General features: G+C 39.9%; 1 protein-coding gene across 1 annotated transcript in view; it reads left to right on the top strand.

Moving 5' to 3' along the window:
- The window catches only part of thsd7aa (thrombospondin, type I, domain containing 7Aa), a 115,480-nt gene that overhangs the window by 46,688 nt on the left and 45,635 nt on the right, over positions 1–23,157 (top strand). The window contains exons 5-11 of the mRNA XM_061741162.1: positions 1,346–1,513; positions 4,363–4,566; positions 7,027–7,221; positions 11,811–12,051; positions 15,344–15,459; positions 19,577–19,709; positions 20,413–20,516. Of these exons, the coding sequence (XP_061597146.1) occupies positions 1,346–1,513; positions 4,363–4,566; positions 7,027–7,221; positions 11,811–12,051; positions 15,344–15,459; positions 19,577–19,709; positions 20,413–20,516 (1,161 nt within the window). The remainder of the gene's footprint in view (positions 1–1,345; positions 1,514–4,362; positions 4,567–7,026; positions 7,222–11,810; positions 12,052–15,343; positions 15,460–19,576; positions 19,710–20,412; positions 20,517–23,157) is intronic.

Here is a 23,157-nt window from a genome sequence, read left to right as displayed (position 1 = left end):
CGTGTTCCCCAGAAGGAGGACTCCTCTTCCTTAAGGCAGCACCGACATTGTTCCCATCTCTGCCAGAAGATGGCCTTACAGCTCTTGGGCCCACTTAGAGCCAGGTGTGATCCCCGGAAGGATGAATCTGGCTCCTGCCAAAACGGCTTTTTTTTTCTTCCTTCCTGGAAGCAGAATTGCCAAAAGGCAAAACTTTCTCCTGCTGGGTCCATGCTGGCTGGCTCTTTCTGTCAGGAGGGTTGTAGTAGGACCCAGATGCAGGAGACCAGAAGGCAGGAGTTCTCAAAAACTGATTTATTCACTCAAACAAATGGCACTGTTGAGCAGGATCGAGAAAAAACCAAAAACATGGAGGGAGGAATAAAGTCCGGACCAGTAGGGAGCAGGGGAAAGAAAAGACTAGATATACACAAGGGTTAACGAGACACAGGTGCAGACGATCAGGACAGATGGAAAACAGGAAGGTCAAACCAGAACTTAAACACAAAGACATGGGCTTCAAAATAAAGCAGGAAGTGACAAAACCGTGACAAACCTAGCCTATATCTGCAACTTTGCTTGATGACATTGTTTCAAGCTTAGGGTGGCTGGCCACATATGCACCAGACATGGGCCAATTCTTTATTGTCCTTGGGACTTTGGGCAACCCACGGTCCTCACGACACTTGTGTTACTCTGTGCCAAAACTACTTTTTGAATTTTGGGCCACATTTGGCTCATACAACACATGCCAAAACCCAGGTGAACTTGAGGGATACAAAGCACCTGGTAGTGTTAGTGTTGGTAGTGTTAACTAGTGCTGTCAAGCAATTACATTTTTTTGGGGATTAATAAATTAAGACCTGTAATTAATTAATCTAATGAATCTCTTTTTTTAATCTCACCTAAAGATTGCTGAGGAAAGCCCTCAACTTGAGGTGTTATCCTTTAAATTCATTAGATCATTGTGGCAGATCAAGACATTGATATATAACAAAAAAATGTCTTTATAAAGTCATTTATTTAGTTTTTTAACAGACTGGAACAGATGCAGTCCTAGCTATTTACATCCACTTGGCAGGAACATTCGCCAACCTCTCATTTAAATAATTAAGATATTCTTGTAGTCCAGGCAACTGAATGGTTTCATCTGGTTTCATGGATAGGTATAGCTGAGTATCATCTGCATAGAAAATTGCCATGCTGGCTATGTTTCATGACTGAGGTGATAAGCACATCAGAGATAATGAAGCAGATGTATTCTCAAAACAGTGAAATTGGTAGTTTTTATAAATGTATGATTCTTGTTCTTGTCTCCCCAGAGCTAATCTGGACACTGCCACTGATCATTTCTATTGCTCCACAGCTTTGCGGCCAGTGAACAGTGAACTGTGTCAAGGTATTCCTCCAAACACCACCCAGCTGTGCCAAATCAGCTGTCCTGTTAAGTGTGAAGTGTCTCCATGGAGCGCTTGGGGACCCTGCACCTATGAAAACTGTCAGACGACCAAGAAAGACCAGACCGTTAAGAAAGGTAGGATCCTACTGTGATGATTACATCACTAATATACACATTCTTTTATTTTACTTCTTTTTTTTTTAGTCATCAAGATGTAGGTATAAAAAGGGCTTTGCCTTTCTGATATTAAATCAAGTATACAAAATGCTGCTTTTTTTGCTCAGTTTGGTGCTACCATGCGTGGGTTGCAAATGTGAATTTAATCTATTTCATCATCAAAAATACATTAACTTAAACCGCATGGAAAGGAACCATGTAGGGTCTGAGGAATCCTAACGAAACACCAAAAAAACATGCAAGGCAAAAGCAAAGCCCCCCCTCATCAAACTTTGACTACAAGGCTATTCAACTAATGCTCTCCTACAGGCCTGTTTTCAACCGGAATAACAACCAAACCAGCAACTGCATGGGAAAAAGCAACTTTTCAAAGGAATGCAAATTGTACTGGAAACCATCTAAACCCATCACTCAGTGCATTTTCATGGGAAGTTTAATTCCTCTTTAATTCAGAATTAAAATTAAAAGGAGCTTGAGGCCGGATTGTGGCAAGATTTATGAAAAAAATCCGTATACATTTTCAATTTTCTAGTAATAATGTAAGATGAAGCGTTCCAAACCCAAAAGAATGAGCCCTCTAGTGTATCTCTCCGTTGCCTTGAACAGGCTGTGTGCTGCAAAATGTGCTGCAATTCGGTCCCAAATTTCCCGCGCTGGGCTGCGGATGTGACGTCACATGACGCTGCATGCACGTTCCCCCCCGTTCTCCCGTGCCGGCTTCACTGTTGGCTGCAGTACCCCCAACGGCCGTCGTGGTGAAGGGTGGCGCTAGAGAGTCTAATTTCTTAAAAGGAGCCTCAAGCTCCTTTAAATCCAATTTAAAATGAGTAAAAATGACCATGTAAACACCTAATTCCGAATGAAAATGGCCATTCCGAATGAAACTTAATTCCGAAGTAAGTGGCTGGTTTATTCCGATTTTAAATCCAAAATAGAATAATTCCGGGATCATGTATACACTCATTCCGTTTTAAATTAATTCCGGTCTTTCTGTGCTGCTCGTTCCCTTGCCCGTCTGTCGCCATGACGCTTATATTCCGCACTGGGCTTGTTTTCCAAACAAAGTTTCAAGATGGCAGCACGCAGTAAACGGTGGTCAAGAGCAGAGACCATTTATTTAATAAATAGCTTGGAGGACCTGGAAATAATTAAAAGAACAGATGGCAGGAAACATAAAAATTGTTAGCTTTTCAAAGTTGTTAGCGGCTAAGTTTGTTTTTCTTCCGGTAGACCTAATTTCCGGTAGACGTAACTTCCGGTCCGCCCCCCTATCCAATCAGAACCCTTCCCAACCCCCAGACCTTAAGCGGAATTGGATAAAGCCGAAAAAAAATGTGTTTTCCATGTAAACTTCAATTCAGAATTACTATTTCCATGTAAACTCGAAGTAAAATAGTTTAATTCTGAATTATTTTATTCTGAATATTTAATTCCGAATTAAAAAACATCATGTAACCGTGGCCACTGTTCCTGGACTGTAGCTGACCCAAGAAAGATTCAGTCAAATTTCAAGTAAACAGTAGAAGTAAATTCGAAAAACCACTGACCCAGAAGGTATTTCTGCACTGCATGTGCCAAAGAGCAAATTCTGTCCTGGTGCCCCATTTTCCAACAGTCAGTGGTTTAACATATTTTCCCTGCCCCCTGGAAGAAATCTATTTCCAATTGCAAAAAAAAAAAGTTTCCAGCCAAAAATAATGATTTTAGACCTGCGGCATAGACTTCGATTGTAATTTAATGAAAAGACATGTTGTTTGTGCTAAAAGCAGAGGTCAATTTGGTACTCGAACGAATGCAATTCACCTAAAAGTGTGTGTGTGTGTGTGTGTGTGTGTGGGGGGGTCCCTCATCTTAATGCCATGCTGCTTGGAAACGGCAAAGATTGTGCACAGATTTTTCTTTTTTGAAATTGAAGGTACATCAATCCCTTTCTTGCGGTCTAGTTGATCTTTTTAACCAATCGAAGACAGTCTGTTAAACTCAACCACTTTCTCAGTGGACAGAACCACCAGTGCAGGTGCTCAGCAGGCTTTTGTCAGTTGACATATTCTTTACAGGTGAACAGGTGAATGGACAAACAGCTGTCTTCGAACTGTGTTTTTAAATTTGCAGATAATATTCAAATTTTCCTAAATAATGCTTTTATTTAGCGTATGTGTTCATAAAATATAGAGTTGCCTGCATGTAGCGGCAGGATGCCAGAAACTTGATTTTTCCTCATGTGAGGTTTAATTCCTTCACATCCTTCTGTGATTGCAACACTTCTAGCTGCAGCAACTCTCGTTTTTTTACATCGATTTTTATGTCAGAGCTTTTTTTTTAAATTTTGGTTGTTCTGATCCCGCCTTAGTCACACACTCCAACTCAATAGATGTTAACACTTAATACTGGAGGAAATGCCTTCAAATAAATAATTGTTCCTGTCCTCAACTTCTGACAGGAGTGTCTTGAGCTCACAGTTGGTGAATTTATAATTTTTTTTCCTAGCTTTGTTCTGCCATTTTCTTTGTTTGGATGAGCAGTTGTTTTTTTTTAATAATTAATAATGGTCTGGTTTGATTGGTCCCCGGTAAATGAATGACGCACATTTAACATGAAATGATAGGTTGCCAACATGAGTTACCATGTTTGCATTATTAACCTAAATTGGATTAAGTTAATTAACTAGTGACAAATTAAATCAATTAATTTTACTTGGTAAGCAAATCTATTTTTGTCCTCATTTAATAGGAGATGGAGTTCTAGGCATCATACAATTTTATTGTTATTTCTATTGTTATAATTAAGCTCCAGTTGTCCTTTGACAGGCTTCAAAATGAGAAAGAGGAGAATCATCAATGAGCCTACAGGTGGGATGGGGAACTGCCCCCACCTGGTGGAGGCAATACCATGCGAAGATGCCAGCTGCTTTGAGTGGCTGGTGGTCAAACTGGAAGAGTGTGTCCCTGATAATGAGAAGGAATGTGGACCAGGAACACAAATTCCCGAAGTCCAGTGCGTAAGCAGTGAGGGTGAGTAGAGATGTCAGCCATGTGACACTGTTTGACGAAGTTATGATCTACAGGTCCGGGAATGGGGTCCTTATGGCATATCCAGTAGATCACATCCATAGATGTTTTCCTCCCACACATAAGTTCTCAGTCTAGTGAAGGGACTGTCATCATTCACCTCCTTCAAACAAAATTTCATGTTGACTCTCAAAACAGTGCTTGAATAGTAATTGCTCCAAGTTTTGAAAGTGCAGTCACCATGTTAACTTTCAGCTATTACAATAAAATAGCCAATGAATGATTAACAGTCTCCCGAACTGCCTTTGGTACCAATAACTTGAAGTAGTCATTTCCCGTGTGACTTTTTTAGGCTTGCACATAATTGTTGATTAATTTTAGCCCATTCTTTTTTATAACATTTCTTCACTTGAGGTTTTCCAAAATTGTGCATCTTGTGCAAACTATGTGCATTGCTTCCTGTTTATGTATGCTAATTCCTATATGTAACTTTCTGTATCTAACACAATTATGATAAGTATGGAAGAGTAATAGGGCCATGCAGGAGAAAAAATATTTGAGGGGAAGATTTTTTTTTATTGTGCACTTCGAGAAAAAAGTCAAAATGTTGAGAAAAGAGTCGAAATGTCGAGATTAATTTTGAAATACAATTTCGAGAAAAAAGTTGAAATGTCGAGAATAATGTTGAAATACAATTTCGAAAATAAAGTCGAAATTTCACCTTTTTTCTCAACATTTCATCTTTATTCACGAAATTTTGACTTTTTTCTCGACATTTCAACTTTTTTTCTCGAAGTGCATAATGAAAAAAAAAAATCTTCCTCCTCTAAAATATTATTTTTATTTTTCTCCTGCCTGGCCCTAATACTCTTCCGTAGATAAGAACCAGACCACGGTAACAGAACAGTAGGTGTAAACTGATAATGTTCTCTTAACAACTTTCCCTCATTTATCATGCCATCTCTTGCCTCATCACTTCCTGTAATCTTTTATTTTTCACACCCTTGGATAAAAAAAAACTCCTCAAGGTGGTGTCATCCTCATCAATTTGTTCTTCTTTCTTCCCTTACATCTTCTGAGTGCCTCTCGCATGATGGAAAGAAGGAGCTTAAGTGGTGTTGGCTCTCTTTTATGGCGCCCTGTTGAATCAGACATATTGGTAAATTAGATTAGCTCAGCTTGCTCCTCAAAGTCATCTCGGATTTAGTGTGCCTTCCTTTTTCCATTAGCTCTGAATGTGTGAGGGCTTATGTTCCCGGATGTGGCAGAATTTAATAACGCTCTCCGTCTGGTACATTTCAATGCCCCGCAGTTCAGGCAGTGGTTTTTGTCTGATGTGTGCATAATGTTAAAATTTGCCATTTTGATTGCTTCAATTACTTGCTAGGTTAAGTCATAATACATAAAACTGGAAACCCGTCCTTACAGCTTTAGGAGAAGTCATATTTTGATAGATATATAATATTTAGAAGAAATAAATAGACAACTTGGCCGAAGTTCACAACACAAACGTATGCACAATCGTATGACAGTTACTTATTTTTCTAATTTGGCAACCCTGTACAATGTACAGTCTCAACTTTGAGGTACAGGAAACTTGGTCTTGTGGTGGAGGCGTTAAGGCTATTGCACCGTCAACAAGTCCATAAACTGCAGAGGTAAGCCCCATATGGCTGTCCTAAACTTCACTGGTACACAGCAGTTTGGCTACCTAAACCATGCATTGTTGATGAAAGGTTTAAAGTTTAACACCATGTTAAACCCCCTTTGTCTCAAAAGGTTCCCTCGTTTCCTTCATGGTTGCTTACAGGTACTTTTTAGCAGGAGTCAAGTTGTTCCTTGAACAAAAGGAAACACATTTTCTATATATTTACCCTTATTTAGTCATATGCAGATTACTACGGAAGAGTATTAGGGCCAGGCAGGAGAAAAATAAAAATGTTTTAGTGGCAGAAGATTTTTTTTTCATTATGCACTTGAAAAAGTTGAAATGTTGACAAAAAGTCAATGTATTTCAACTTCATTCTCAAAATTTCGACTTTATCGAAATTTCAACTTTATTCACGAAATTTCAACTTTATTTTTGAAATTGTATTTCAACATTATTCTTGACATTTCAACTTTTTTCTCGAAATTGTATTTCAACATTAATCTCGACTTTTTTCTCCAAGTGCACAATAAAAAAAAAATCTTCCCCTCTCAAATATTATTTTCTCCTGCATGGCCCTAATACTCTTCTGTAGATTGCTGCCGCTAGACCTAAGACCAACAGAATGTTGTTTTATTTATTGAACAGGCACACCTATTTACAAATGATGCTTAATTTCTTCCAAATCTAAGTAATTTTGCCCATATGCAGAATAAATAACAGCTTGACATTGACAACCTGCTTGTCATGGTCTTGAGTGGAGATGATTGACGAGAACTCTATCCATTGACGTCCTAAATCTTGTTTCCCTGCAGGTGAATTTGTGGCGAAACAGTTCTGCCGTGATGCCATTCTTCCCATGCCCACCATCTGCGAGGTGCCTTGCCCAAAGGACTGTGCCTTAAGCCCCTGGACCGCCTGGTCGCTCTGCTCTCACACATGCTCTGGGAAAAACACTGAGGGCAAGCAAACGCGAGTTCGATCCATCCTCGCCTACCATGCAGCAGAAGGTGAAACACCCAACAGTGGGAGAACGAACACATTAGTGAAGTTAAGAACACAGCATGTGAACCCCTTGGAATTAACTGGTTTTCTGATACTCCATGAAATGTGATCTAATCTTTTTTTATTGAAACTAAGCATTGCATTAATAGTATATGTGGAAAAATAAATGAACCCAGCTTGAATTAAGCTTCAGCTGGTGCACAGCGATCTTCACATTATCCTGGAGGAGATTGGGTAAATTGGGAATTAATTTGCACTCCATGATGGCAAAACAGCCATCCATATAATAGACTCCTGAACAGAGACGTTTCCAGTTCCAGTGAATGTCTGCAAGTCTTTAGCTGTTACTTACGGAAGAGTATTAGTGCCAGGCAGGAGAAAAATAAATATATTTTAGAGGAAGATTTTTTTTTCCCTTATGCACTTCGAGAACAAAGTCTAAATGTCGAGAAAAAGAAGTCTAAATGTCAAGAAAGTCTAAATGTTGAAGTACAATTTTGAGAACAAAGTCGAAATGTTGAGAACAAAGTCCAAATTTTCGTGAATATAGTTGAACCACAAGGTTCAGAACACAAGAATTGGCTTTACGATATTGATTTGAAACACATATCACACATATGCAGTTGCATAACTTCAGAAACGTACCCTTAACGTTCCACTCCAAGGATGTAAGTTAGTTAGTTGGTTACGGCTGCTGCTGCATAGCTGTCAGTCGCTCTGCTAACTGGATTTGATGGGCCAGAGGAGACATTTCACTTTATTCACCAAATTGTATTTCAACTTTATTCTCAAAATTTCAGCTTTATTCATGAAATTTCGACTTTATTCTTGAAATTGTATTTCAACATTATTCTCAAAATTTCGACTTTTTTCTCGACATTGACTTTTTTCCTCGAAGTGCACAATTAAAAAAAAAAAAATCCCTAATACTCTTGTTTGTTACTCTTAATTACCTCATCGAGCATTTGGCGTTGTGTATTTGAAGTCATCTTTGCTGGATGTCTACTTCTAGGAAATACTTAACTTTCTACATACTGTATCTAGACACTTTGTCCAACTGTTGATCAAGGTTTATTTATTGTGGATCAGGTAATTTTTTTATGGCCAATTAGTGCAGAAAACCAGTTTACTCCAAGGTGTTCATGTACTTCTTGCCACTGCATATAGAATAAGGGCCATGTTTTATTTATTTTTGGATTAATGAGCAAAACGGGGACAATGACAGATTAATGCTTTAATCTCTCATTTTCTCATTGTCCTGCGTGTGACGCTTGAACATGTGGAAGGATTAGGAGTCAAAGACCTGACCTCCGGGTTAGAGGACGAGCTACTCTACCCACTGAGCACAGCTGCCTCCAGCTCTACCTCAGCTGTTCTGGCACACTTAATTTCATCTGTTGCTGCCAAAATGACCTCTGAAATAAGCCTGTTTCAACAACTACCGGGTTTGCTTAGGGGCCCATTTGCCCATTTGAATTATTCAGGGTTTGTGGAGTCAGGTCTAACCAAGATGGCGTCAATCAGATCTGCCACAACAATCTTGAAAATCCTTCTCCGATGGGTGCTGACAGAGGATTTATCCGTTTTCTTTTTTACAGTCCATGCTTTAGCCCCATTCTCTGTCACTGAGGACCACCTCATGAGTGACCCCTTGGTGAAATGTCGGCTTTTTAAATGAAAAGGCCCATTTGCAGTGAATGAATGTTCTGGCTGGAGCCACAAAACCACCAGGAAACAGGATTGCAATCAATCAATCATCCAAAAAATATACTGTAAATTCACAAGGTGAATGTTGATTCTATGAAGTTTTCAGGATGATTGCCATGGTTCTAAATAAAGAAAGAACAAATTACATTATCTGGACAAATAAATCATGAATTCACTCTTTAAAGCATGTTGAATACATATTAAATGGGCACAAATCTCTCCAATAACCAAACACATGATTCTCAATACCATTTAACTCATTGGGTCAAATCTATCCATTCTTCATGTCAGAGACACTTGAACTAAAATAATATAAAGAAACTACTTACATCGGAGGTCAAACCAAAAGACACATGGCAGACACCTGCAAACACCTGACAAACACTCAAAGTGTGAGTGCTTGGAGACAAAGAGGAGGAAGTGATCTTCAGGCCTCTACCGTATTTATAGGGTGGGAGGTACCGATACAGATACCTTGAGCCACCACTAGGTGCCTCCTCCCAGTGGAGAGGAGGGAACATGACCTTGCACTTTCTGACACAGTGGATTATGGGAAACAGAATGATGCAACTGGTTTTTCTCCAAGCAGCACACCATCTGGGTATTATTTGAATTCTGTAGATTGTGCAGTTGTTTGGATCCTGCATAATGTGAACTACATTGTGGCACATTCATCTTAAAGGTATTGTGACATGAAAAACACATTTTTCTTGATTTTTTGTGTTTTGTTGGGTGTCTTGACATCAATTACACCCAAAAAACAACGAACTTTTAACATTCAGTGTATTGTGTGCTTTCTGGGATTTTCCGCATAACTATGCAAAAACGGCGCATGTGGTTTGGTGGCGGGTCGTTACGTATAGACCCGCTAAATCACCGCCCCCTCCACCCAGCTCCCTGCCTCCTCTCCTCTCCAGCGCACCATAAAGGCTGATTTATGGTTCCGCGTTACACCGACGCAGAGCCTACGGCGTAGGGTTACGCGGCGACGCGCACCGTACGCTGAACCCTACGGCGTAGGCTCTGCGTCGATTTAACGCGGAACCATAAATCAGGCTTAACACAGAGTTGTTTAGAGCCTCTTTTGTTCTAATCACCGGAGGAAAACTGCTAAAAAGACCCGCGGCCACTGACTGGACTTAAGATAAGGGGACAGTGCTGCTTGCATGCCTTTATTTTTATGATTGTTTGCTGTGGTTCGCCGTGCTGCTTTTCCGTGCATGCTTTGCCTGTCGCTCCCGGCTTAACTCTCCGACGCCGCTGTGAGCGTATGGCTGGGTTGGAGGAGGAGGTTTGGAGGAGGAGCGGAGCAATGATTGACAGGAAAGGGGGGAAAGGAAGCGTTTTTCACGGCGCAAAAAAACACTGTAATAAAAAGCCAGGAATGGAGTACTAGAGGGAAGTTTTTCTTGTTACACTCTTTTAGACACATTTGAGGGATGTTGCCCAAGACTTTTAATAGTGTTAAAAGCATGTTAAAAATGATGTCACAATACCTTTAAAGGGAAAGTTTCTCCATACTTTTGTTTTCCAGTGTATAAACTCAATGTATTGTAGTCTATGATGTTTCAATAATGGTGTCCATTTATAATTCATATACACTTCTCAAGTTGGGTTTTCCAGTCAGTTACATGCCAACAGAGTGAAAACGACATTTGTGAACATGAACTGAACTACCTGAAACAATACAATCTAATCTAGAGTGCACTAAGGCTGCAAGACAGGCAATCACCAACGACCAAAAATGACTTTAGATGCTTTATTGGAGCTCACAATTAGAACGTTGTAGACTTGATTAGTTCTGTAATTAATTGGAAGTTTTAACAACGTTGAACGACTCCAGTCTTTCTGTTAGGTGCTTGCGTGGGTTCCCTCCGGTACTCCGGTTACATGCTAGTAGGTTAACTGATGATTCTAAATGGCCCGTAGGTGTGAGTGTGAGTATGTCTGTTTATATATGTGTCCCTGCGATGGACTGGCGACCTGTCCAGGGTGTAACCCCTGCCTCTCACCTGATATTGGCTGGGATAGGCTCCATCAGACCCCCGTGACCCTGTACAGGATAAAGCAGGTTTAGAAAATGGATGGATGGATGAACGACTCCATGACTGCATCTGACGTAAAGAGAATGAAAAACAAAACTGTTTTGAGCGACTCGATTTGGCCTTCGCTAATGCCAACCATGACGAAGACGAGTGTTCCGCACTTCCTGCACCCACATTATGGAAAGCACTGGAGTCATTCTTCGAGATAATGCATCGGGATTTATTGCACTGTAGCTGCTAGAAGCGTACTTTAACCAAGCATTAAGAGCTTTTTGGAAGAACCAATTGATTTAAAGGCTGTCTCACTACTGTATCAGGAGCAAGTAAAGGGACTTTATTACAGAAGAGGTAAGCTTGAATTTCCATGTGCGTGGACGAATATGTCACGATATTGAACCAGGGATTCATAGGCAAGGCAAGGCAAGTTTATTTATATAGCACAATTCAACACAAGGTAATTCAAAGTGCTTTACATCAACATTAAAAGCAGCAAGACACAATTAAAACATAAATAACAAATAAAATGAAATAAAATGATAAGAAAAGAGGTAAAATAATAAAAAGCACAAATTGTTAAAAAGTAAGTGCAGTAGAGTACAGCAGGTAAGTATTTATGCTTCAGTAAACAGTAATGTTTTTAGGTCTGATTTAAAGGAGCTGACAGTTGGGGCAGACCTCAGGTCTACAGGAAGTTTGTTCCACCGGTGAGGAGCAGAATAACTGAACGCTGCCTCACCTTGCTTGGTTCTGGTTCTTGGGAACCACAACAAACCAGATCCAGATGAACCTCAGGGGTCTGGGAGCTTCATAGGGAACTAACTTACTGTTCCTTTGTTCTTCAGGAGGAATCCAGTGTCCCAACATCAGTGCCCTGCAGGAGGTGAGGACCTGCAACGACAATCCGTGCACTGTGTACCACTGGCAGACAGGTCTGTGGGGGCAGTGCATCGAAGACTCGTCCATCGTGTCCACAAACACATCCATAGCCCTGACACGAGGCGATGACGTCTCCTGCTCTGTGGGGATGCAGACCCGCAAGGTCATGTGTGTTCGTGTCAGCGTGGGTCAGGTTCCTCCCAAAAAGTAAGATTTCACATCGTTTACATCATTTTATCACCTGAGACGGTTAGATGGGAAAGAAATCTCTCTGTTCTCAAGTACCAAAGTCACTTGTGCCACAAAGTTCCCAACGAGGATGTTGTAGAATATGAAGACTTGGAGCGTACTAGGGATGCCCCGATACCGATACCGCTCTCACATACTCGTACTTGCAAAGATTCTCCGATACCACGTACCGATACCACATTGTTGTTGTAGTTACCAAACTTTATGATTTGACCGTTTAATGTTAACTACCCAAAAATCCAACATTACCTGATACAAAATGGGAACTGCAAATCCACGTTTCGGTGTCTGGAATCCAGTTGTTTCTGCAAATTGCAGCGATCCATTTGTCTCTCTTTAGCTTATTTTTGGGCAGTCTATAAAACGATAAATCTGATTTCTTGCTAAATCTATGAGTACAGTCGATCGCACAACAGCTCTTTCCCATTTTAGATGTTTTCCAGTTGCTCAAACTGAAAGTCTACGCTGCCAGTTTTTCTGCCACTCAGTGGGCGTAACCTGCATAAATAACATCTGTGATGTCATGCACATTCCCTCTATACAGTCTGTGGTAAAACCAGAGGGGTTAATGACAAACCAACAGGGTTTATGAGTTTATCCGAATTAACACCGGCTTAATCCTTAAACCTCATTTTAGCTAGCGGCAGTTACATTGTTTTGAGCTGTATTGAGGTGGATGTTGTTCTTAGCTGCGTTTTAAGATCAGGCATGATTTGAATAAATTAGGACAAACTGAAATGGATGGAATCTGAATGAACTGTCGTATTGATTGTATACAAATAATTGGATTCAAGTGGAAACCTTTTCTTGACCTTGTCTGTGTTTTCTGTAAACATTGTGAACAAATTCACTATTCTGAACTGAAATGGGCCAAGATAAATCCACTAGAAACTACTCTGTTCACAGAGTAGTTTCTACTCTGTTCATGTTGGCTGTAACTAATCAATCCGGAAACAGCTGTCTTCATTTCATTTCCATGACAGAGCTAAGCTGATCTGCTTGCCTTACAAACAATGCCAACAGGGAAAGACATCAGCAATGGTCTTAGAGAAGTAACTACTGCTGCACATCAATCTGGAAAGCATTGTAAAACCATCTCATAATTAATTTTAGTTCAGCGTCTGACAGTGAGAAAGACTGAGAACGGTCTTGAATGTTTTCCACTTATGACTCATCTCCCCAGACTCAAATGTCCCTGCAAATTTATGTCTTACATGGACTACGTTTACATGCAGTCAAAATTCGGGTTAAGGTCAATATTCCGGTTACTGAAACATTCGGAATAATCTGTTTCCATGCGTGAGCAAACAGGGTTATCCCTGTATACATGGTAATTAATCATTTGGGATATCTGGATCAAACCAGCGACGCACAGAGAACGTCATGATGCAATTCAGGTCATTTCCGCTTCTTCTTCCTTTATCCAAATCCAAAACAACAACAATAACAGCACCACAGCGGATAATGAACAGCCCAGTAGACGCAGGCTACGCCTTTTTCAGCGTCTTCCAGCGGTGCTTGATCTGGTCTGGCGTTCGTACAAATCCTGCTTCGCGCAACTTTTCGCTCACCTTTTTGTAAATGCAGCTATCCCGGTACTTTCTACTGTCTACAAATGCCAAAATGTTCATATCTTTCATTACATTTATGAAGTGATTAGTCTCCTCCTCACTCCAAAAGTGTGGCGTGGTCACAATAAGTATGTTTACATCCACAGTGTGGTGGAGCACAGCTGTAACCCGACTAAGTCGCTTAACAAGACAAAACAACAGATGAATAGCTGGTTTAGCTAATAGCTGATGCTCCGGACTATGGCGAACAGTGAAATGGACAAACTTGCATCTTTAGTATATTTCGTATGTCCTCTGTGCTTCCAATGTTTCTCTTCTTCTCTGTATCTGCTTCTTCTGTTAAATATAAAAGCCCTGGGGCCTCATTTATAAAGCTTGCTTGCACACAAAACAGGGCTTGAAAGATGTGCACGCCACCTTCTACGCAAAGGTTGGGATTTAAAAAGAAAAAACTAACCGAAAAATGTGTGTATCTCTACGCCAACCCTGACCCTAGCGCACGAACATTTTGAAGATATGGGGAACTGGCGACGCAGGCGGTGAGGTGGTGAAATGAAGCCAGATTCATGTCATACTTTTAATGTCATCACATATCAGACTTATAGATCCATGTACACCCAAGCAGGTGTTCTGCCGAGTTGTCCTCGGCAGAAAATACTACCGTACGATCCCCGTTTCTTTTATCTCAGTTATTTTTTTTTCAAAGGCTTTTTCATGCAAATAGACGATTTAACAGCAGGGAGTCAGAAAGTGCTTGTGTACGACGCTTTGGCGGAAGAAAAAAAAAAACGTCAAATCACGCTTCCACATAGATATTGGCAGGTAGGATGATTTGACGGATGAAAATACCCTGTCAGATCACGCTTCCACATGGATAAATGATGTATGTATGTATGTATGTATGTATGTATGTATGTATGTATGTATGTATGTATGTATGTATGTATGTATGTATGTATGTGTGTGTGTGTGTGTGTGTGTGTGTGTGTGTGTGTGTGTGTGTGTGTGTGTGTGTGTGTGTGTGTGTGTGTGTGTGTGTGTGTGTGTGTGTGTGTGTGTGTGTGTGTGTGTATATATATATATACATATATATATATATACCGTATGGAATGATATTTAGTAATGACATGTGGAATATGCTGTATGTTTTTGTAGTTATTTTGTTTATACTCGGGCAACTTCTCATATGGATTTATTTATGTATTTTGTTTCATTTTCTAAATCCTGAATGCACTAGTTTATAAAAGCTAACATTTTTTATTTTTTTTTCCCTTTCTTTGTTTCTTGTGAAAAGGGTAGGCGTAAGCGTAGGCTTCAGTCTACACCTTTTGGTCCTTGGTTTTTAGTTAAAATTGTATATGAATATACCAAAAAAATTATATAAATTTTTTTTGTATTACACTGACGATTTACACCTGTACTTTGGGTAATTTGTCTCGTGGAAATTGAAAGGACCAATAAACAAAACTAAACTAAACTAAACTAAAAAAGGTTTTCTCTAAACCAGCACGGGCAACATTTTGTACATCATGTTTCTCTGTTTAGAGAACTTCTGGGATCTCCAAGCAAAACTCATTGCACTGTGACATTGGCTGTGATCCATCACATGTTTGATTCCATCAGGTATTCAAGAGTATTCTGTGTACATGTGACTCAGTGTGTCGACGATGTGCTTCCAGGTGCCCGGAGAGTCTTCGTCCAGACACCGTCAGGCCCTGTCTGCTTCCATGTAAGCGAGACTGTATGGTGAGCCCCTACAGCGACTGGAGCGCCTGTCCGCCAGCATGTCCAGCAGGTAGCTTCACTCTGGCCTCGGATTCTCCTCGCCTCTTTTCAACAGTCTACTTCATCATTGTCAAAAGAGGGAGCTTATTCATGTAGTTATACAAGACGCCAGCTGTGGGAATTGCCTAAAGTGCCAAATGGCTTCCAGTCAAACCCCGACACTAATGTTCACAAATGTGAATGACTGATAATCATGAAAGTTTAGAGGCTCTTTCATGTTTCTCCTGTTCAAGATTTTCACAAAATTAAATTGACCTCATGTACTAACCATGCTGATGAAAATGTCTTAAATTTCAAAATACATGCCACTGATGTGGCCCAGTGATACTCTTAGGCCTTTAAGATGTAATATAATAATCCAAAGCTAATAATAATAGTTATTGATAAGGTGATAAAGGGTGCTGCAATGCAATCATTTCAAAATTTCACAAAGCTAAAAGCTAAAAGTCTGACATTTGTTAACCTTATACAAGTATTCAGTTGTGGGCGGCACCTTAAGTGCCAGTTGGTGACTTTTCAAAATGTCTGTTTGATACATACATTTCAGAGACCAACATTTACAGAATGTTCATGAAACTTTGTTGGCTAGTCCACGATGGTGGGATGGGATGGGGCTGGATGGGAATTTGCTCTTCATCATTTCTTGACAATATTGCTGAAAATCTATGAAAACCAAATTGTTTCAAAGTTATGGGTCAAATGCATTTAGAGGCTTGGCCCTTAAACGCTCTGTGGCCAGTATTTTGGGATGCACTAATTAAAATCTCAAGAAACTCAACTGAACATTATTGAAGCCATTTAACAAGGGATGCACCGATACTGCTCTCATATACTCGTACTCGTACTCGCAAAGATTCTCCGATACCGAGCACCGATACCACTTCATTGTTGTTGTAGTTACTGATTAGTGACTCTAGGGGGAGATGTTGAGCCGTCCCGCGGCTCCCCGGGTGAGTGTGCAGCCTGGTGGCGGAGCAGCCGCCGAGCCGCCGCTGCTCAGCCAGCTGTTCCAGTTAGCCGGTAGTCGGCTAAGCTTAGCGTGGTGATGAGAAGAGAGTGATACCCGTGAGTGAGACTGGCAGCGCCGGTTCAGGCAAGATAGCGACAATTAATGCAAGCGCGATGTCAGCAGTGTGGACATATTTCAAAATAAGGGACGACAGAAGCAAGACAGACTGCAAGCTACGTGCTGCTAAGGTGTCAAGAGGAGGAAAGGAGAATACGTTGTTTAATACCAGCAACTTGATAAAACATCTCAAGACGCATCATAAAGCTGAGTATACGGAGTTTGCTAATGCTACTGCAAGACCACTAAAGCCAACATTAGCTCAGGTTCTGCAAAAGCCACAGACAATGGCAAGAGACGACCCATAGGCCGTGTTGGGACTCAGCGGGCTGTCGGCGCAGCGCGTGGCCGGGCTGCGGAGGAAAGCCCAGCCGGCTGAGTTTTGTTTAAAATAGTTATTCTACTAATTTTATTTATTTTTTTGAATGTATCTGTTGCAAATAAAACCTGCCTTCCAAGTCATTGCATTTTTCATTGCATTTTTAGCCTAGTTATTTTTGTGGTAGAAGTATTGTATCGGTACTCGGTATCGGCGAGTACACAAATTAAAATTGTCCGTCAAGACTCCTCTCCCTGGCCCTGCCCCTTCTCAACCTTTCCCCAACCCTGCACCTAACCTGGGGCTTGCTGATTGGGCCGGAGCTTCGGGAGCTGGGTGCTGGCCTGCGGTCCCCACCCCCGGTCATCCCGTTGCTGCTTCCACCTGCCTGCTGTGCTGCTGACGTCCCTGACCCACCAGTCTGGTCCTCGGCAGGAGGGTCCCCCCTTATGAGCCTGGTCCTGCTCAAGGTTTCTTCCCTCCTAAAGGGGAGTTTTTCCTTGCCACTGTTTGGCTTAAGGCTTTTCTCCCACTGTGGGAGTTTTTACCTGCCATTGTTTATGTAATAATTGCTCGGGGGTCATGTTCTGGGTCTCTGGAAAGCATCTGGAGAGAACTTTTGTTGTATTAGACACTATATAGATAAAATTGAATTGAAATTGAATTGAATTAAAATACTTGTACTCGGTGTGAAAAAAATGGTATCGGGGCATCCCTACATTTAACCGTTTGTTAGTGTTACCGCAAAGCTGCTTTCATATCAGTGATCATTGCTTGTTGGCACCGTAGTTGTTATAATTATATAGTTATTATTATTTACATCACAAATGCTTTAAAAATGCATTTAAAACAACAAATCCAGATGTCCCCAGTTGTAAGCATTCTAAGCGAAAGCTGCAACATTCTTTGATGGTGGCAGCCTCCCCCCAGCACACAGTCTTGAAGACGCTTGGAAGTGAGGATTGAATGGGGGTTGCAGTCTCGGCAACAGACAGCTGTGGGGAACCATCTGTTGGTTGGTTTGGAACATTGTTTGCCAAGCACATGAGCCAGAAGCATCACTACTTAACAAGCAGAACAAATCCTTTAATCACACCATTATGTTGGATCTATGCACACTTTCCAAGTGTTGTCTTTTTTCCATCAGAAGCTGTGACTGTTGGTGGCTCCATACCCAGACTCTATCTTCTTAGTCTTACAACATATCTGCTTCCATGACACATATTCATGGAAGCTCCTGTCATCATTCCCTGCACTTAATCCCTTTTCCATCTGTCTGCTCTGTCTGAAATATTTAAAATGTCCTTAATTATAAGTCATCAAAACCTGAAAAACCTGTAATCTGGAACATTTTTGAGCTAAAATAATCCTAGATGTACTATTAGATAATAATGAGTTTAAACTTTGTTTACAAAAATGACACAAATCAAAGCAGTTTTGAGTGAGAATGAGTCAAAATGAACAGCTATTTCAATATTTTAAGACTCAAAAATATAATTCTGCTTTAGTGATGGGGAGAATTATATGGAAGAGTATTAGGGCCAGGCAGGAGAAAAATAAAAATAATATTTTAGAGGAGAAAGAATTTTTTTTTTTATTATGCACTTGGAGAAAAAAGTCGAAATGTCGAAATGTCGAGATTAATGTTGAAGTACAATTTCGAGAAAAAAGTCGAAATGTTGAGAATAACGTTGAAGTACAATTTCGAGAAAAAAGTCGAAATTTCAAAAATAAAGTCAACCTTCTGAGACTATAACAAACAGCGCATGTGACTGTCTTTACAAAATGCCTCGTAGGCCTGTAGATGAACTGGTGAAACTGTACTTCTGAATCGGCTTCAGTAGCAAAGAAATTCTTTCTCTTTTAGCTCCTAAAGACGGTGTAGTTATCAGTATTAGGACTCCCCTAACTGGATTTGATGGGCCAGAGGAGACATTTCCACTTTATTCACAAAATTGTATTTCAACTTTATTCTCGAAATTTGGACTTCATTCACAAAATTTCGACTTTATTCTTGAAATTATATAAATAAAAAAAAATCTTCTCCTCTCAAATATTTTTTCTCCTGCATGGCCCTAATACTAATGCCCCTGCAGACAAACCAATTTAATTTTAACTTTGTATGCATAAAAAACTAAATAGTATAAAAAGGGCAGTTTGTAGAAGAATTTTTATCCACCAAGACACAAAGGTAATTTTTCATCATGAAGTTGCATTTGCTTACGAGAGATTTTGACATTTTCCATCTTAATTTTTGGGACTCAGCTTGAATCTTTTAGTTTGTGCAGTGTGGTCTTTGACGTTTTTAAAATCTTTCACTGTTGACCTTGAGTGGACCCCACAGGGGAAAAACAAAAATAACAGGAAGTTAAAGAAGCAAACGGAGTCTTTTATTTAAAAAAAAAAAAAAAAAATCAATGTTATGATGCTAAAAGACTAATGTACGGAAGAGTATTAGGGCCATGCAGGAGAAAAAATATTTGAGAGGGGAAGATTTTTTTTTATTATTGTGCACTTCGAGAATAAAGTCGAAATTTTTTTCTCAACATTTCGACTTTTTTTTCGAAATTGTATTTCAACATTAATCTCGACATTTCAACTTTTTTCTTGAAGTGCATAATGAAAGAAAAATCTTCCTCCTCTAAAATATTATTTTTATTTTTCTCCTGCCTGGCCCAAATACTCTTCCGTACTAATGCTTATTTGTAATCAATAAATGTGGTCTCTTGTGGCTTTGTTTAGGTGGTAACATGAAGAAGAAACAGTACAGGAAACGGATCATTATCAGATTACCTGCCAACGGGGGACAGGATTGTCCGGAGATTCTGAGCCAGGAACGAGAGTGTGACGCTCCATCGGCCTGCAGCGGATACAGGTACCAACAACATAAACCTGCATATCATCCATATTTTTTATGATTTGGGTTCATAAAATATATTAACATCTATATATTAATACACATATACGGAAGAGTATTAGGGCCAGGCAGGAGAAAAATAAAAATAATATTTTAGAGGAGGAAGATTTTTTTTTCATTATGCACTTTGAGAAAAAAGTCAAAATGTCGAGAAAGAAGTTGAAATGTCAAGAATAATGTTGAAGTATAATTTCGAGAAAAAAGTCAAATGTTGAGAAAAAAGTCAAAATTTGATGACGATATTGATTTGAAAGACATATGACACATATGCAGTTGCATAACTTCAGAAACGTACCTTTAACGTTACACTCCAAGGATGTAAGTGCAAGTGCAAGTGCTCAAATATTTTTTCTCCTGCATGGCTCTAATACTCTTCTGTACATATGAGTTAAGACATCAGCAACAGAAAGTTCTGATTCCAACTTTATATATGAACATTTTTTAAAACCACAAGTCAGGCTGCTTTCATTGAAATGCTGACAAAATGTAAGGGTACCTTCACATCTGCTTTGAGAATATAAGACAACAGAGTTTAAAATCCATCTTTGATTTTACAAGAAAGCCAATTACCAGAAGCCATGTTGTACATTTTGCACAATAATAACTGGATATGTAATTCTGATTTTTCTTGCATTTGAGCTTTGCTTTAATTTCCTGTTAGATGGAAAATCCACAAGTGGCGAAGGTGTCAGCTGGTTCCCTGGTCGGTCCGGCAGGACAGTCCTGGAGCTCAGGAGAACTGTGGACCTGGTCTACAGTTTCGAGGTGAGGACAGCCATTAAACATTAAAATATGATGTTCTCCCCAGATAAACACATTAAGTCAACATACCAGGATCACAGGATGAATGGAGCAAAATTCCAGTGACATATTATTATATCATACCATATATATATATATATATATGTATATATATATATATATATATATATATATATATATATATATATATATATATATATATATATATATATATATATATATATATATATATATATATATACACCACTTACATAACAGCTTTAAAAACAATTCAATGAGTCAATGAGTCTGTGTAAACTTTTAACTTTAAAGAAAATGATAAGATTATCAAAAAATCAGTTTCATTAGTCTGGCTTTTCACAAATAAGAATTTGGGGAATATTAATTGGCCTAAAACAGGAGGACAGCACACAGCTCTGCTGCTTGAACCTGAACAGTCTCTTTAATGGGTCAGCAGTCTAAATGTTGGTGATTACAGTATGTTATTGTTGCAAACACTCAACTCCTTCTAAAGGCTCAGACACAGAAACCATTAGATCCAGAGGTGAGCATCTTGCTGCTTCGTCTTAAGAAGCACTTATCATTATGCACCATTACCTGAAACTCTACACGTGGAGCTACAGAGAGTTCAAAAGCTTTTTACCATTCAAGCACAGGTCAAAACTGCATCTGTTTTGCCCTCAGTTTAAGTTCATGCTTTAATTTCATGTAAGATGTGTAATATCCATTCTTTTGCTTTAATTTGTAGAAACCTGATGATGTGCTCTTATTTTGAATGCTAAGCTTTTATTTTGAAACAGTATCTGTGTGTAGCAATGCGTTATGGGATAAAGAAGCACCATTTTCTAATTAGACTCCATCAGGAAAATAAGCAGAGAAGCACATTGTGAAAGTTTTTGCTGTTTTCATCCTTTTTTGACACCCTCGAAAGCAATGGCTGTAAGTTTGAACAACATTTATTATTTATATACAGTTTTGTTTGGTTTATGTGAAGTTTGAAGCTAAAATAATTCATTTTGGTGAAGATTGATAATGCAATGCATCTTAATATGCATCTTAATATATGACCAGCATATATTGTGTCGCTAAGTGATGTTAGCAGTTATTGGCCAACTTTGTTAAAGCCATAGAGTAATTTTTCTATGATATCTAAGAAATATCTGTCTTTTTGTTTCCTGTTTATCACAGTTTCACTCGTAGTTTTCACCTGTCATGCTGAAGATTATTGCAAATAAAAGGAGCAAGGCGCTCGCTTTCCTGGCTCGTGAAAATCGAGTTTGGCTGTCTGTTCAACTTCGTTAACATACTGGGAGTATTTAAACACGATTGTGGGAACAGAACAGTGAAAAGCCAGACCATCAGTGGGTGCAGAGAAAATACGAAGACACAGTCATGGAGTCTGAATCTAAAATCAGTGACAAAGATGAAAAGATTGAAAAAGAATCTAGCAGTAGTTCATCTTCCACTAAGGCGTCACTTAAGACAGCATCAAAATCTGCCTCTAAACGCTCTTCGCGTTCTTCTAAGTCGTCTGTCATGGAAGCAGCTGCCATGGCCAGAGCCTCAGCCGAAGCAGCACATGCTAAAGTGGCCTATGCTAAAAAGCAGCAGGAAATAAAAAAACAGAAAGCTAAACTAGAGCTACAAAAGGCTACACTAGATGCAGATTTGGATGTTTTGGAGATTGAAGGAGAAGCAGAAGCTGCTCGAGTTAAAGCTGAGGCTTTAGAAGAAGCTGCAGGTGTGGTGGACGAAGATAGACAGAGTGAACGCAGTGATGTCCCACCACAGGTGGTCAAACAGAGAACAGAAGAGTATGTGCAACGCCTAACACAGCTCCATACTCAAGATTCTGCTTCACTACATAAGGGAATCTTACATCATGCTAAATATCCCACACAGCAGATATCACCTGTGGACATTAAGAAAAGCCACACGCCTATCTTCAAACCCTCAATATATGAGCGTGCACAGGCAATTGATCACACATTTACACCAGGGCCATCAGGTAGCCCGTACAAACGTTATGATCAGCATAATCCTAGACAACAGGATCAACACCCATCTCATGCAGTAAGCCCTCCACCCATGGAAGATTTCGCCAAGTTCCTAGCACGCAGAGAGTTAGTGACTACTGGTCTCTCTAAATTTGATGATACACCAGAGAGTTTTAGAGCATGGGAGTCCTCATTCCTCAATGCAACACAGGGATTGAACCTCACATATAGTGAAGAGTTGGACCTCTTAGTAAAGTGGCTTGGTAAAGAGTCATCAGAGCATGTTAAAAGGATCCGCTCCGTACATGTTACCAATCTCCAAGCTGCTCTCTATCTCTCATGGGAAAGACTTCAAGAATGCTACGCTACACCAGAAATTGTAGAAAGTGCTCTATTTAAAAGACTGGATAGCTTTCCCCGTCTGTCTGCGAGAGACAATGTGAAACTGAGAGAACTCAGTGATCTTCTCACGGAGCTGCTGGCAGCTAAGAATGAAGGACATCTCCCTGGCCTCAACTATCTTGATGCTCCTCGCGGGATAAAGCCGATAGTTGAGAAGCTGCCCCCAGGCCTACAGGAGAAATGGCTCACCATGGGTTCCCGTTACAAGGAAGAGCATAGCGTGATCTTTCCTCCTTTCTCGTTCT

Source organism: Cololabis saira, chromosome 15, assembly GCF_033807715.1.
Source record: "Cololabis saira isolate AMF1-May2022 chromosome 15, fColSai1.1, whole genome shotgun sequence".
NCBI lineage: Eukaryota > Metazoa > Chordata > Actinopteri > Beloniformes > Belonidae > Cololabis > Cololabis saira.
This window is presented reverse-complemented; position numbering and strand designations above follow the sequence as displayed.